This window comes from Entelurus aequoreus, linkage group LG03, assembly GCF_033978785.1.
Source record: "Entelurus aequoreus isolate RoL-2023_Sb linkage group LG03, RoL_Eaeq_v1.1, whole genome shotgun sequence".
Lineage (NCBI taxonomy): Eukaryota > Metazoa > Chordata > Actinopteri > Syngnathiformes > Syngnathidae > Entelurus > Entelurus aequoreus.
The window spans coordinates 54,497,445-54,511,721 of record NC_084733.1 but is presented as its reverse complement, the minus strand read 5'-3'; the positions used below and the strand labels follow the sequence as shown (position 1 = coordinate 54,511,721).

Sequence of the window (14,277 nt, the reverse complement as noted above, 5' to 3'; positions counted from 1 at the left end):
CTGCAACAGTATTTCTTTTGAAAATGTACTGTATGTCGCAACGAACACAGCAACCAGTTCCTTAAACTGGTAAAAGCTATCGCCACAAAGGGTGTGACCCAACAGGTCTACATAGAGAGGGCAAGACTGATAAACTATTTGAAGCTGTGCAACTAACATGTGGTACGCTACAAATAAATACACATTGCAACATCTCTGCTATGATACAGAGAACATTGCAAAACATTGCAAGTGTTTATTTGCAACCTAAGCAAACAAAGTTGCATGTATCTCTACCTCTATTGGTGTTCTCCAGACTTCTGGCATCTCTCATCTTGCAACTGCTGTGGAAGAAGGCCTCAGTTTTCCTGACTCTATGGGCAGTGAGTTTTATCCACAGCTACAGACTTGGAGAACTTGTTTGGATTGACACTGACCTTGGCAGCCATTGCTCAGCAACTCCAGCACAAAGGGTTTTTCACCAGAGAGGGCTTCCCTTGTGTGAATTATCCTTCAAAATGGTGCTTCAAGGACAGGCCTTCACATTGAGGGCAGTCATTGCTTTTCGGGCAGGCTTGACCCAGAATTCTCTTGGACATAATGTATCCTACTGCAAAAGGGCTGCATGTGTCTGGGAGCTGTATGATGACATGCGAAGTAGTGTATAAGCAGCATCAGAAAAAACAAATATCTGCCCATGCTGTGTTGTACACGAAGGACTAGAGATTTTTTTCATAAATTATGGTTAGTGTTTATGTTCATATTTGTTCTGCACTGATTTTTAAATGTTAAATTTGTATTTGATGTTCTAATTTGCACAAACATTTTTGCACATTGAATTAATGCTACAATGTTTATATTTCACATGCAGTAAAAACATTTGCACATTGAGTAAATGCTACAATCTGGGTGACCTTTGATTGACCTAGAAAATAATCTTTAATAACTCAGAAAATAAAGCAGCACAAACAACCATTTTAACTGCACAAATCAGCACAAACATAGCACAAATGATTGGGACTGGTTTGGGTAGGTTTTGACATAGTTAAGGACTGTTCATATGTAATAACTTAAATTAAACTAACATAAAAAACATAAAATGGTAAAAACTTATACTATAATAGTTAAACCAAAAATATTTCCAGCACAAATGAATGAGACTATTTTGGCTTAATTTGAAGTGAATTTGGAGAACGGGGATATGAAAAAATTTATATTGACCTATAAAAGAATTTTAAACGAATCCGCACAAACAACCTTTTCAACTGCACAAAGCAGCACAAATGTATGAGACTATTTCAACAGAGTTTTGAGAGGGATGGGAGGGCCAACTACACACAGGAGTTTACAAAATGTGGAACAGTGCACATCACCTAAGAGAATATCAAACAATTTACTGCCTCTTTTACTCTCCATAATGTTTTAAGTCAGTATAGGAACTGAAAATGGACGTATTTTGCCTTTACAGATAACTGAAATTATGCTATGTTCACACTACAGGTCAATTCCGATTTTGTTTTGCCCATCTGTGACCTGTTTTACATTTTTTCATGTAAATGTTAACAAGTGCAATACCGAATTTTTAAAAGTTTGGAAAAGTAGCGATATACATTTTAGTACCGGTACCAACTCATTGACAACCCTAATACATATAAATACATATGTGTACATACATATACGTATATCTGTCTTAGAGTTGTTCCGATACCAATAATTTGGTACCTGTACAAAAATGTACTTTTCAAAACTTTTTAAAATAAAGGGAACTACAAAAAATTTCAATATTGGCTTAATTTTAACAGAAAATCTTCTAATACATTAAACATATGTTTCCTATTGCACTTAAAGGCCTACTGAAATGATTTTTTTTTATTTAAACGGGGATAGCAGATCCATTCTATGTGTCATACTTGACCATTTTGCGATATTGCCATATTTTTGCTGAAAGGATTTAGTATAGAACAACGTCGATAAAGTTCGCAACTTTTAGTCTCTGATAAAAAAAAACCTTGCCCCTACCGGAAGTAGCGTGACGTTGTCAGTTGTTCACTCCCTCATATTTTCCTACTGTTTTCAACGCAGCTAGAGCTATTCGGACCATTACCCCATTAATTTGAGCGAGGATGAAAGATTCGTGGACGAGGAACGTTAGAGTGACGGACTAGAATGCAGTGAAATACATATTTTTTTCGCTCTGACCGTAACTTAGGTACAAGCTGGCTCATTGGATTCCACACTCTCTCCTTTTTCTATTGTGGATCACGGATTTGTATTTTAAACCACCTCGGATACTATATCCTCTTGAAAATGAGAGTCGAGAACGCGAAATGGACATTCAGTGCCTTTTATCTCCACGACAATACATCGACGAAGCTCATGCTAATTAGCATGAGCTAACATGATAGCATCTGTCTCAAATGCAGATAGAAACAAAATAAATAAATCCCTGACTGGAAGGATAGACAGAAGATCAACAATACTATTAAACCATGTACATGTAACTACACGGTTAATAGATCTCAGCCTGGCAAAGCTTAACAATGCTGTTGCTAACGACGCTAAGGCTGACTTGGCAACTTAGCAACCGGACCTCACAGAGTTATGATAAAAACATTAGCGCTCCACCTACGCCATCCAGCCATCATCTGCCCAGCTCATCAACACCCGTGCTCACCTGCGTTCCAGCGATCGACGGCGCGACGAAGGACTTCACCCGATCATCCGTGCGGTGGCCGGTTAGCATCGGCTAGCGCGTCTGCTATCCAAGTGAGTAATCCTTGTTGTGTTGCTACAGCCAGCCGCTATACACCGACCCACCTACAACGTTCTTCTTTGCAGCCTCCATTGTTCATTAAACAAATTGCAAAAGATTCACCAACACAGATGTCCAGAATACTGTGGAATTATGAAATGAAAACAGAGCTTTTTTGTATTGTATTCAATGAGGAAGGCATACCTCTGTTCCCCGGGCTACGTCACGCGCATACGTCATCCTCCGAAGGCTTTTTCAACCGGAAGTGTGGCGGGAAATTTAAAATTGCTCTTTATAAGTTAACCCGGCAGTATTGGCATGTGTTGCAATGTTAAGATTTCATCATTGATATATAAACTATCAGACTGCGTGGTCGGTAGTAGTGGGTTTCAGTAGGCCTTTAAAGAACAATTTTGGAAGGTTATAATAGAAATTAAAAGGCTTTTAACACATTGAGCTTTTCTTGTTGCAATCAAAGAACAATTTACAATGTTTCATATTACATATAGTCTGCCATAATCAAGTATTATGTTAGAATAAAATAAAATGCTTTATTGTTATTAAATGAAATGCCTTAAGATTTATTGTTGCCAATCCCCGTCTGTGCTTTAAGAAAATACAATTAGTAAATACCAACAACAAATCTATGGATAAAAGTAAACAAATAAGCCATGTAGCAGGCAAAACAGACATTGTTAAAGATAAAACACAAATTGTAGGAATTTGTTACAAAAATTCTGTCATTTCTCTTGCATTATATGACGCTAAATGGGCATTTTTTAGCTGCGCTAATATTTGGCATTAAGCCAAGCAGCTGTGCGCCCGTCTAAGTATCTACATGTGCACAACAGAGGAGCTAGTTATGTGTTATGAGAGTAGTGTATGTGTTTGCAAGAATGGCAACGTGTTGGCTGAGTGATGTCAGTGAGTGAGTGGGTGAGTAAAGAGAGAGAGAGGGAGCACGTGCACTGCGCAGTAGAAAGATGAACGGGGCTGGTTGTGTCCTGCAAAACTAATAATAAAGCAATTGTAGCCTCGTCAGTCTGACCCGAAAGCGGATTCTAGTAGACCTATTGCCGGGTAAAGTGAAGGGTGTTACCCCTGACGAAATCATCAGCCCTGTAGGGAACGTCTGCCCTGTGCTCCTCGACTACGGTCTGCATGGGAGCTGAACAGCAGGAAAAGTGTAACAACTACATTATCACTTTTCACTCTTTATAACTCCTTGTGCAGATATGAATGCTTATTATTTAAATGTTTACCTAAGTTTGAAGCAAATATGGTAATACTAATCGCCACATTTGGCGAGGCGTGTTTTAAAGCAACACTTGCAGCGCGGCACTTCCCTGTTTGAAGTGTCACCTTTTGTTGTTAGTTTTGAAGCCCAAATACCTCCATACTGTGTTTCACGCACCCTCTTTTTTTAACCAGTAGAAATGACAGGGTTTTTGCCATTCTTCCTCTTCCCGATGTTATTGCTTGCTTGTATGCCCTTTGTGTGTGCGTTTTGACACACAACATCATGCGACTCGGCTCTGTAGTCAAACCTACACTGCAGCATAAACGGTACCGGTATTTTTATTTTTCAAAGGTAGTATAGCATTGCTTCCAATTGATTAGTAGCGCGGTACTTTATTGGTATAACGTCCACATTGGAGAGGACAAGAACCTCCTTGTTAGCGTTTATTGAAAACTCACACATAATGGTCAATACCCTTCTTTTTGACTTACACAAACTGGGTGGTATCAGAACCCTACAATTCAGAGTTCATAACGTTCCCACTAGCTTACAGGCCAAACAAAAAGAACATAAGCGTTTGAGGGTAGTTCTCAAAATCTGTGATTACCCCAGCTGGTCGTTTGTGAAAAGTGCATCCAGTTCTACAAGGAACAAAAGCAAAGTGGGAGAGAAAGAAAAAGGTGACAGATTCCATATGTATCTGGTATCTCTAAGAAACTCAGAATAATTTTCAACTTACATAACATCCCAGTACACTTCAAACCAGGTAACACACTGAGACACCGACTAATGCACCCCAAAGATTGGCCACTCCATACCCTCCAAAACAATCTTGTGTATGCTGTCCAGTGTAGTGATGAAATGCACTGATTCATATATTGGGGAAACAAATCGACCACTAAGCCGACGTATGGCACAGCATAGACAGGCAAACTCTTAAGGTCAAGACTCCGCTGTCTACCTGCACCTCAAGGAGAAACAGCACGCCTTTGAGGACAGAAATGTACAGATTCTGGACAGGAAGGATGGTTTGAAAGGGGAGTGAAGGAAGCCATCGTCAAAGTTAAAGTAAACATTGCTGAACAGAGAAGTTCACATACAACACTGTCCTTTCAACCATTTCTAAAAGACTACAATTTTGCCTTTGACAAATGACAGGAGTTAGAAAAGTTCTGATTGTAGATGCTCCTTTTGTGCCATTTTTACAACCGAATATAATGCTAATGTGGTTGATTCCAGTCTAAAGACTGGTGTAAGCATTGACAATAGAGTTGCTCTTTTGCATCTCAACAGTTTTTTAATTATTATTATTACAATAGGGCCAAACCATCCCTGCCTGGGCACACCCTCCTTGAATTGGAGGACAAATAGTTGGGGCTTTGGCACCAGCATCTAGACTAGATCTGGCCAATCTTAGTCTATGAGCATGAATTGATGAAGCCTACTTGGAAGAAAGGTTAAATGCCTTCTAAGACAAACTTAACAGTCCAGTTGCATTTGATTGAATGCCCTGACCTTGATGAATGAGAACAACCATCCAAACTCTGGAACATTCTCCCTCTTCATGTGAGACAGGCCCCTTTTTTGACCACTTTTAAGACCCAACTTAAAACCCACTTTTTGCTCACTGGCTTTTAAACTAGTATGAGACTTTGCTCTCCTTTTTTTTGTAGTTAGTTTTTTAGTTTTTGCTTTTTATTAGACTGATTGATATTAAGATACGTTTTTCATCTGATTTTATATATTTTTCCTTTGTTTTAAATTATGTTTTAGTTTGTCTTTTGCCTTTGCTTTTCTTCTTTACTATATTTGTATTTATGGTGTACACCCCCTTGTTTTTTTAAAAGGGCTTTATAAATAGTTTGTATGGTATGGTTTAGTATAGACGAGCCAAGTATCTAGTATTTATTAAGGGTCGTAAATTCCCCAAGTGCTTTAGTGGAAAAAAATAGTGTGCGACTGCGCGGATTCTGGCTGCACAGCGTTCTCCCACTTGGTCTGTCACTGCGCGCCTTCATCCAAGATGCACTTTCTGGGTGAAGCAAGCCTTAAATGTGGGCGTTCTCTGTCAAATCTGGCCTTCCATGTATTCTTACATCTACATAAGTACTTTCTCACTTACGCGCTTCTGAAGGCTAAAATAAGTCCAGCGCTCTGCGGTGAGACATTATTTTGTCTTTAAAGGGGAACTGCACATTTATTGGAATTTGGAATCGTTTATATTCAATATGAAAGACATGACGACAGATGTATTTTTTAATGCATTCTAACTCGTAAATATATGGGCCAAAGGGAGGTCCTCTATTTCACCAATAAAAACCATCCAAAAAACGCCAAAAATACTCAATTTACATTGCATGACTTGAATATCCAGCACCCCCCGCAACACCGAAAGGGACAAGCGGTAGTGAATGGATTTGAAAATTAACCAAATATAAGTGATATTGTTATTATAAGCGCTAACACAGACTATTTATAGTAGCGCCGTGATCACTAGCTAGTGTGTCAATTAAAGTCGGTGAGTTTTCCAGCATCGATAAATGGCCATGTGCATGATTCAAGAGCATTCACGCTTTTCGTCACATTTAAGGGCTACGCACATTTGTACCATAGCGGAATGAAAAGAAAGGGGTGAATTATCTTGTTCTCATGAAATGTGTCTTTGATTCTTTGTGCAGCTATGCAGGGCCACTGGCCTGCTAGCATCACACAGTGCAACTAGTTAGCATGTAGCAGCTAACATAGACTAAATGATCACAAAACCAAATGCCACAGCACCAATGTGGGAATATTTCACTTTAAACTTTTGGAACAAGATGAGCCTATTAACACCGAGAAGCCAGTTTGCCTAATGTGCAAACACTAAGTAAATATTTTGCGTTTGGTAAACAAGCCAGGTCAGCATAAACAAAACAGTGCAAAATGGTTGCGCTCCCAGAAAGTGTGGTTAAATACATCGCCAAATACATGCTGCCATTTAATGCTGTTAGAAAACTAGCATTTTTTAAGTGTTGTTTTAAAGATGTTGTTGTGCCATGTTGGTGTTCTCCACTCAGAAAACGCCAAACTTAATTTTGTTTTGCATATGACCTGTTAATGTTAGTTAAAACTGTCGTGTTTATTTTGTTACTTTGCACTTTTAAGGTCTTAACTTGATTGTCAGTTAAGTAATGCACAACCATACCTCTGCATACATGTTCAATGCGGAAGTGCAACTTTGTTTGTCAATACTTTATTTAACATTTTATTTATGGTTATGGTTGTTTCTTTTATTTAACTTGGAGATTTAAATGTTTTCATTACAATTACAATGTTAAAATACACGAGGAATACCTGTTTATTGCATTTGAAAGGATATACATGCATTATTATTACATCAATGGTTATTTTGGTCTCATAAAAATAAAAGCAAAATTATCGTTTATCAGCACGAATTCGTAAATCAAGCTAAATTTGTTATCGACCCAGGCTTAGTATATAAATCATTAATGGAGATGTTTGGATGTTTCTTTAGGGGTTTTCTAGATAGAATAGAGCTGCTCCCATAGGTTCAATTGTAAGCTGACTTTTGATCGCATTTATTTAATATTTATAATGCATAAAAAATACATCTGTCGTTTTGTCTTTCATAATGATTAACGATGGGCAAAATTCCAAAAAAGTTCAGTTCCCCTTTAAGGTTTGGATGTCGTGTATACCACACATAATAAAATGATCGAACAAACTTTCATACAACTATTAAATGTACTTCGATCGCTTCATTTGAGAGACCGTTGAAATAAGAGAACCATAATGCAATTCTGAATTGCCTATTAAAAATCAAACTGCACATCTTAGACCCGCTACATGTGTCTCATGCGTAGATGGAAGAAAAAGAAGGGGGTGACCACGGCATGAAATACAAGACATCCGCACATATATCAGCCGCGTTTGGACATCCTGGGACATTCAATGCGACTTTTTTTGGACTGTTGTCATTGAACTGTTTGACTATTTAATAGAAATAGTGTCTATCAGACGCTATAAAATGGACAGAGGTGATCATCAACAATCGCTTCATTGATCAAATATGATCAAAAAGAGTATAGCAAGTGTAATGTAATGTAGTCAATTTAAACTTTTATCGATTTGATTGATTGATTTTTTGGACTGTTAATGTCAAACTGTCTCACACACAGTTGTCCTAAAACACTTAAGTGCAAATGGGAGTATATAATACAAATAGAGAAGTATTTTTTTCATATCAGTGCTTTTGTTTTTTGTGAATAGTCCTCGATTTCTGCCTGGCCCGTCGGTTGGTTTGTGATAAAGAATCCAATTACCAGTCTTTACGTCTCACCTGGGCATCAAAGACCAACTGTAACCAACGTAGAGGTAGAGTGACAGCAACACCAACATAAGGTACCATATGTTGATTTTCTACTAAGGGCAACGTCCTCTCTTCCAGGAAGAGCAGGCCGTGTATCCAAGGGCTACTGTTACCGCCTCGTTAGCAAAGCCTTCTGGAAGAACGAAATCCCGGACTATATGATCCCTGAGATGTTGGTGTGTACTTTAAATATGTAATTGTTTCTTTACGGCATTTGTCTGATCCTAAATGTCTGCTCTCAGCTTGCCCCCTTGACCACCGTCATACTGAAGGTGAAGCGCCTGGACATGGGAGACCCCCGGTCCCTCCTCTCTACAGCTCCCTCACCCCCAAACCTCAAAGACATAGTGAGGACTGTGCTCCAACTAAAGGAGGTGGCTGATTATGTAATCTTATGAATTTCATGACCACAGATCTATTGGATTGTCTCTGGACATTTTGCTGCTTTACTTCTTAGATGGGGGCCCTGTCTGCTAAACAGGATGTTACATGTTTGAATGAGGATGGTGAGCTTACGTTCCTGGGTCGTGTGCTGGCCCACTTACCTGTGGACCTGTACCTCGGCAAGCTGATTGTCCTTGGACACGTTTTCGGCTGTTTAGATGAGTGTCTAATCATAGGTCAGCCTGTCCATGTCATTACCCTTATAAAACGTTTTACTGTCTGTTTTTTAAGAATGCTTTTTACACAAACTACACTAACAGTTAATTATGTCCTCAGCTGCTTGCAATTCTCTGAAGAGTTTCTTTGCCATACCGACAATGCAGCAGCTTGCCGGTCACAGGTGAGTCACATCCATTTTTGTAGTCTCTTTTTAGTGTCCATTGTGTAATGCTTAAGGCAATAATACACAGATAATGTTCTGTAACTTGAATAACTGACATTCTAGGAGCAAGCTGGCTTTTGCCAAAAGCACCCAAAGTGATTCCATAGCATTTGTCAACACCTTCAAGGTAATGCCAAGGTGTCAAATCAAAAGTACGTCATTTCATAGCAGTTTACATTTGTTTTTTAATTCCCGCCTTGATGTTAGGCATGGCTTTCATTCAAAAAGAAAGGACAACTAAGAAACATGAAGGTAAACAATCTAAACATGAGATGACCTTAATTAAATACATTTTGATGCCTTTGTCTATGCTGACTTTGAAACCAATAATAAAAAAAGAAACTTCCTTCTTCTTCTTACTAGGATGAACTGGAATGGGGAAAAGAGAACTTCATACAAATTAAGAGGATCCGTGAGGTACAGCGGCCAAAAGCATACACTTTCTTGTCATGTATTTGACCCAGAGCCTCATTTATAAAGGTTACTGGACTTACTGCGCACAAAAAATTTGCGTCAATTTTTACTTGTAGAAAAATTCTATGCGAAAAGTTTGACACAAAATAAAGGTAATTTTTGCATTAAAAAACAAATTAACTAAAAAACACATAGCAACATGTATACTTACCAATGTTTAATTAAAAATGTATAATAATTATGTATAGTATTTTTTTTAGAGCCTAAATATCAAAATACAGCGATGCATTTGATTTAGTTAAACAGTTAGTTTTTTGCCATTGCCACATGTGACATATACAATAAGATAAAAAAATACAATTAACAATGGATTTAAAAATAGCTAAAATCCAGACATAATAGCTAAAATAATATTATATATATATATATATATATATATATATATATACACACACACACAGTATATTAGGGATGTCCGATAATGGCTTTTTTGCCGATATTCCGATATTGTCCAACTCTTAATTACCGATACCGATATCAACCGATACCGATATCAACAGTCGTGAAATTAACACATTATTATGCCTAATATGGACAACCAGGTATGGTGAACATAATCCTTTTTTTAAAAATGTATAAAATAAGATAAATAAAACAATATAAAAACAGTTACATAGAAACTAGTAATTATTGAAAATGAGTAAAATTAACTGTTAAAGGTTAGTACTATTAGTGGACCAGCAGCACGCACAATCATGTGTGCTTACGGACTGTATCCCTTGCAGACTGTATTGATCTATATCAGGGGTCTCAAACTCAATTTACCTGGGGGCCACTAAATGCAGAAACTGGGTGAGGCTGGGCCGCAAGAAAAGATTTCTTAAAAAAAATCTAACATGCACTTTTTAATGAATTCGCCTTCTTTGAATGGCTTTCCCGCCCTAGCAATCATCTCACTCACCATGTAGCTAGCTTTGACTGCTGCATCGCTCTTTTCGGTTGCTTTCTTGAAGAAATTTTGTTGCCTCAGTAGACTGGTTTTAAAATTTGCAACCCGGTTCACTCTCTCATCTCCCTGGTATTTTGCATACTCCTCAGCATGTCTAGTTGTATAATGACGTTTCAAAGTGTATTCCTTGTGCACCGCCACTTTCTCTTTGCAAATAAGACACGTCGGGGTGCCCCTGTGCTCAACAAAGAAATATTGCATCTCCCACTTTTCCTGGAATTGTCTTTGCTTATCACTAACCTTTCTCTTCACTTCAGACTTTGAAAAAGACATGTTTGGTGTTGTGGAATATATTTGTATTTAGCCGACGCACGGAGAATAATGTTATTTCCGCAATGTGTGTCGTTCCGCTTTTCCTCCCTACAGCAACACGGCGGTCGGCGGAAAGTACCGGGATAGCGAGCGCAAAAAAGTGACGGCTCCCGGAGTGTTATCCGGCATTATATAAAAATATATGTAGTGTTCATCGTGTGAGGCAATGCAAATTAAACAATAAAAAAACAAATAACGGTTTGAATTGATCCAGGTTATCAGGGGCTTTATTGCTGACGGACAGGTGTCGCGGTGTGACTGCAGCCAGGCACGTAAGAAAACCCTCGTCCCCATGGCAACGTGTCTGTCGCTTTCACTCATTTGCCGGCTTTTCCACTAACGCAGGGCCCCTGCAGGGGTATTTTGGACCCAAATAACAAAAATCGTCTCTGTCTGGAGCCAACGGGAGGGGGGGCTCGCTGGAGTTTACAGTTACGGTAGCACAATTAGCCCCGAACGGGCTAACATCACGACTAACGTGTTACACGTCCGATTCGCCCAGCGACTCTCTCTGTCGGAGTATCAGCGCTGGGGTCCAGTGCACTATAGTTTTGTATCGCTTCGGAAGTTACCCGGAGCGAGAGATGGAGCGAGACTCCCGAATTTCAGTGCCCCTTCCGAAGCAACTATTCCCCCAAATTTCACCTGGACAACAATGTTGAGGGCGTGCCGGCCCAGTCACATGCTGTATGCGGCTTCTACAGACACACGCCAATGACTGCAAGACATACTTGGTCAACAGCCATACAGGTCACACTGAGGGTGGCTGTATAAACAACTTTAACCCTGTTACAAATATGCGCCACACTGTGAACCCACACCAAACAAGAATGACAAACACATTTCGGGAGAACATCCGCACTGTAACACAACATAAACACAACAGAACAAATACCCAGAATCCTTTGCAGCCCTAACTCTTCCGGGCTACAATATATGCCATAATTATGCCATACTTGCCAACCTTGAGACCTCCAAATTCGGGAGATGGGTGCGGGGGTGTATATTGCAGCCCGGAAGAGTTAGGGCTGCAAAGGATTCTGGGTATTTGTTCTGTTGTGTTTATGTTGTGTTACGGTGCGGATGTTCTCCCGAAATGTGTTTGTTATTCTTGTTTGGTGTGGGTTCACAGTGTGGCGCATATTTGTAACAGGGTTAAAGTTGTTTATACGGCCACCCTCAGTGTGACCTGTATGGCTGTTGACCAAGTATGTCTTGCAGTCTCTATCGTGTGTCTGCAGAAGCCGCACATATGTGACTGGGCCAGCACACTGTTTGTATGGTGAAAAAGCGGACGCGACGACAGGTTTTAGAGGACGCTAAAGGCAGTGCCATCACGCCTTTAATAATGTTGTCCGGGAGAATGGTCGCCCCGGGAGATTTTCTGGAGGGGCACTGAAATTCTGGAGTCTCCCGGAAAAATCGGGAGGGTTGGCAAGTATGCTCGCGGGCCGCACTATCATTAAACTTTCATATTAAGGTGGGGGCCGCAATATAACGTCTCGCGGGCCGCGTGTCTGAGACCCCTGATCTATATTGATATATAATGTAGGAACCAGAAATATTAATAACAGAAAGAAACAACCCTTTTGTGTGAATGAGTGTAAATGGGGAAGGGAGGTTTTTTGGGTTGGTGCACTAATTGTAAGTGTATCTTGTGTTTTTTATGTTGATTTAATTACAAAATTTAAAAAAAAACCGATACCGATAATTTCCGATATTACATTTTAAAGCATTTATCGGCCGATGTTATCGGACATCTCTAATATATATATATATATATATATATATATATATATATATATATATATATATATATATATATACACAGTGGGGCAAAAAAGTATTTAGTCAGCCACCCATTGACAATCAATGGGTGGCTGACTAAATACTTTTTTGCCCCACTGTATATATATATAGGAGCTATGTTGTCCGGGTGCTTTATACCCCCTGGTAGGGTCTCCCAAGACAAACTGGTCCTAGGTGAGGGATCAGGCAAAGAGCAGCTCGAAGACCTCCATGAAAAATAAAAACAAAGGACCCAGATTTCCCTCGCCCGGACGTGGGTCACCGGGGCCCCCCTCTGGAGCCAGGCCCGGAGGTGGGGCACGATGGCGAGTACCTGTCCCCATGGGGGACAGGTACCACGGTGCCCGAAGAGGCAACGTGGGTCCCCCCTCCAATGGGCTCACCACCCATAGCAGGGGTCATAGAGGTCGGGTGCAATGTGAGCTGGGCGGCAGCCGAAGGCAGGGCACTTGGCGGTCCGATCCTCGGCTACAGAAGCTAGCTCTTGGGACGTGGAACGTCACCTCGCTGGGGGGAAGGAGCCTGAGCTAGTGCGCGAGGTGGAGAAGTTCCGGCTAGATATAGTCGGACTCACTTCGACGCACAGCAAGGGCTCTGTAACCAGTTCTCTTGAGAGGGGCAGGACTCTCCACTCTGGCGTTGCCGGCAGTGAGAGGCGACGGGCTGGGGTGGAAATTCTTGTTGACCCCCAGCTCAGAGCCTGCATGTTGGAGTTCAACCTGGTGGACGAGAGGGTAGCTTCCCTCCGCCTTCGGGTGGGGGAACGGGTCCTGACTGTGGTTTGCGCTTACGTGCCAAACCGCAGCTCAGCGCCAAACCGCAGCTCAGAGTACCCACCCTTTTTGGATTCACTCGAGGGAGTACTTGAGTGCTCCCCCGGGTGATTCCCTCGTTCTACTGGGGGACTTCAACGCTCATGTTGGCAGCGACAGTGAAACCTGGAGAGGCGTGATTGGGAAGAATGGCCGCCCGGATCTGAACCCGAGCGGTGTTTTGTTATTGGACTTTTGTGCCCGTCACAGATTGTCCATAACGAACATCATGTTCAAACATAAGGGTGTCCATATGTGCACTTGGCACCAGGACACCCTAGGCCAGGGGTCGGCAACCTTTACCACTCAAAGAGCCATTTTGACGAGTTTCACAAATTAAAGATAACAATGGGAGCCACAAAATTGTTTTGAAATTTAAAATGAAATTACACTGCATCCAAAGCTTTTTTTTTAACTTTTGGGCCATGTTTAAAACAGGGGTCTCAGACACACGCCCCGGCCCGCACCTTATTAAAACAATTTAATGTTAGTGCGGCCCGCGAGTTTCACATTAACGGCGCTTGACAGCATCATCCTTACCAACTCTCCCAATCTTTCCGGGAGACACCCAAAATGTAGGGCGTGTTGGCACTGGCTTTAGCGCCCTCTACAGCCTGCGCAGTGTGCACCTGCTCGGCCACATGTTAAATGCGGCTTCTACTTTCTCATAAAAGTGACAGCAATGCATACTTACTCAACAGTCACACAGCTTACACGGACGGTGGTCGTATACATTTTTTTTTTAACACAACATT

General features: G+C 40.7%; 1 protein-coding gene across 1 annotated transcript in view; it reads left to right on the top strand.

The window, feature by feature from the left end:
* The window catches only part of tdrd9 (tudor domain containing 9), a 96,649-nt gene that overhangs the window by 54,013 nt on the left and 28,359 nt on the right, over nucleotides 1-14,277 (top strand). Inside the window, exons 12-19 of the mRNA XM_062042190.1 lie at nucleotides 8,241-8,345; nucleotides 8,419-8,516; nucleotides 8,583-8,714; nucleotides 8,798-8,960; nucleotides 9,061-9,124; nucleotides 9,230-9,293; nucleotides 9,374-9,418; nucleotides 9,530-9,583. Of these exons, the coding sequence (XP_061898174.1) occupies nucleotides 8,241-8,345; nucleotides 8,419-8,516; nucleotides 8,583-8,714; nucleotides 8,798-8,960; nucleotides 9,061-9,124; nucleotides 9,230-9,293; nucleotides 9,374-9,418; nucleotides 9,530-9,583 (725 nt within the window). The remainder of the gene's footprint in view (nucleotides 1-8,240; nucleotides 8,346-8,418; nucleotides 8,517-8,582; nucleotides 8,715-8,797; nucleotides 8,961-9,060; nucleotides 9,125-9,229; nucleotides 9,294-9,373; nucleotides 9,419-9,529; nucleotides 9,584-14,277) is intronic.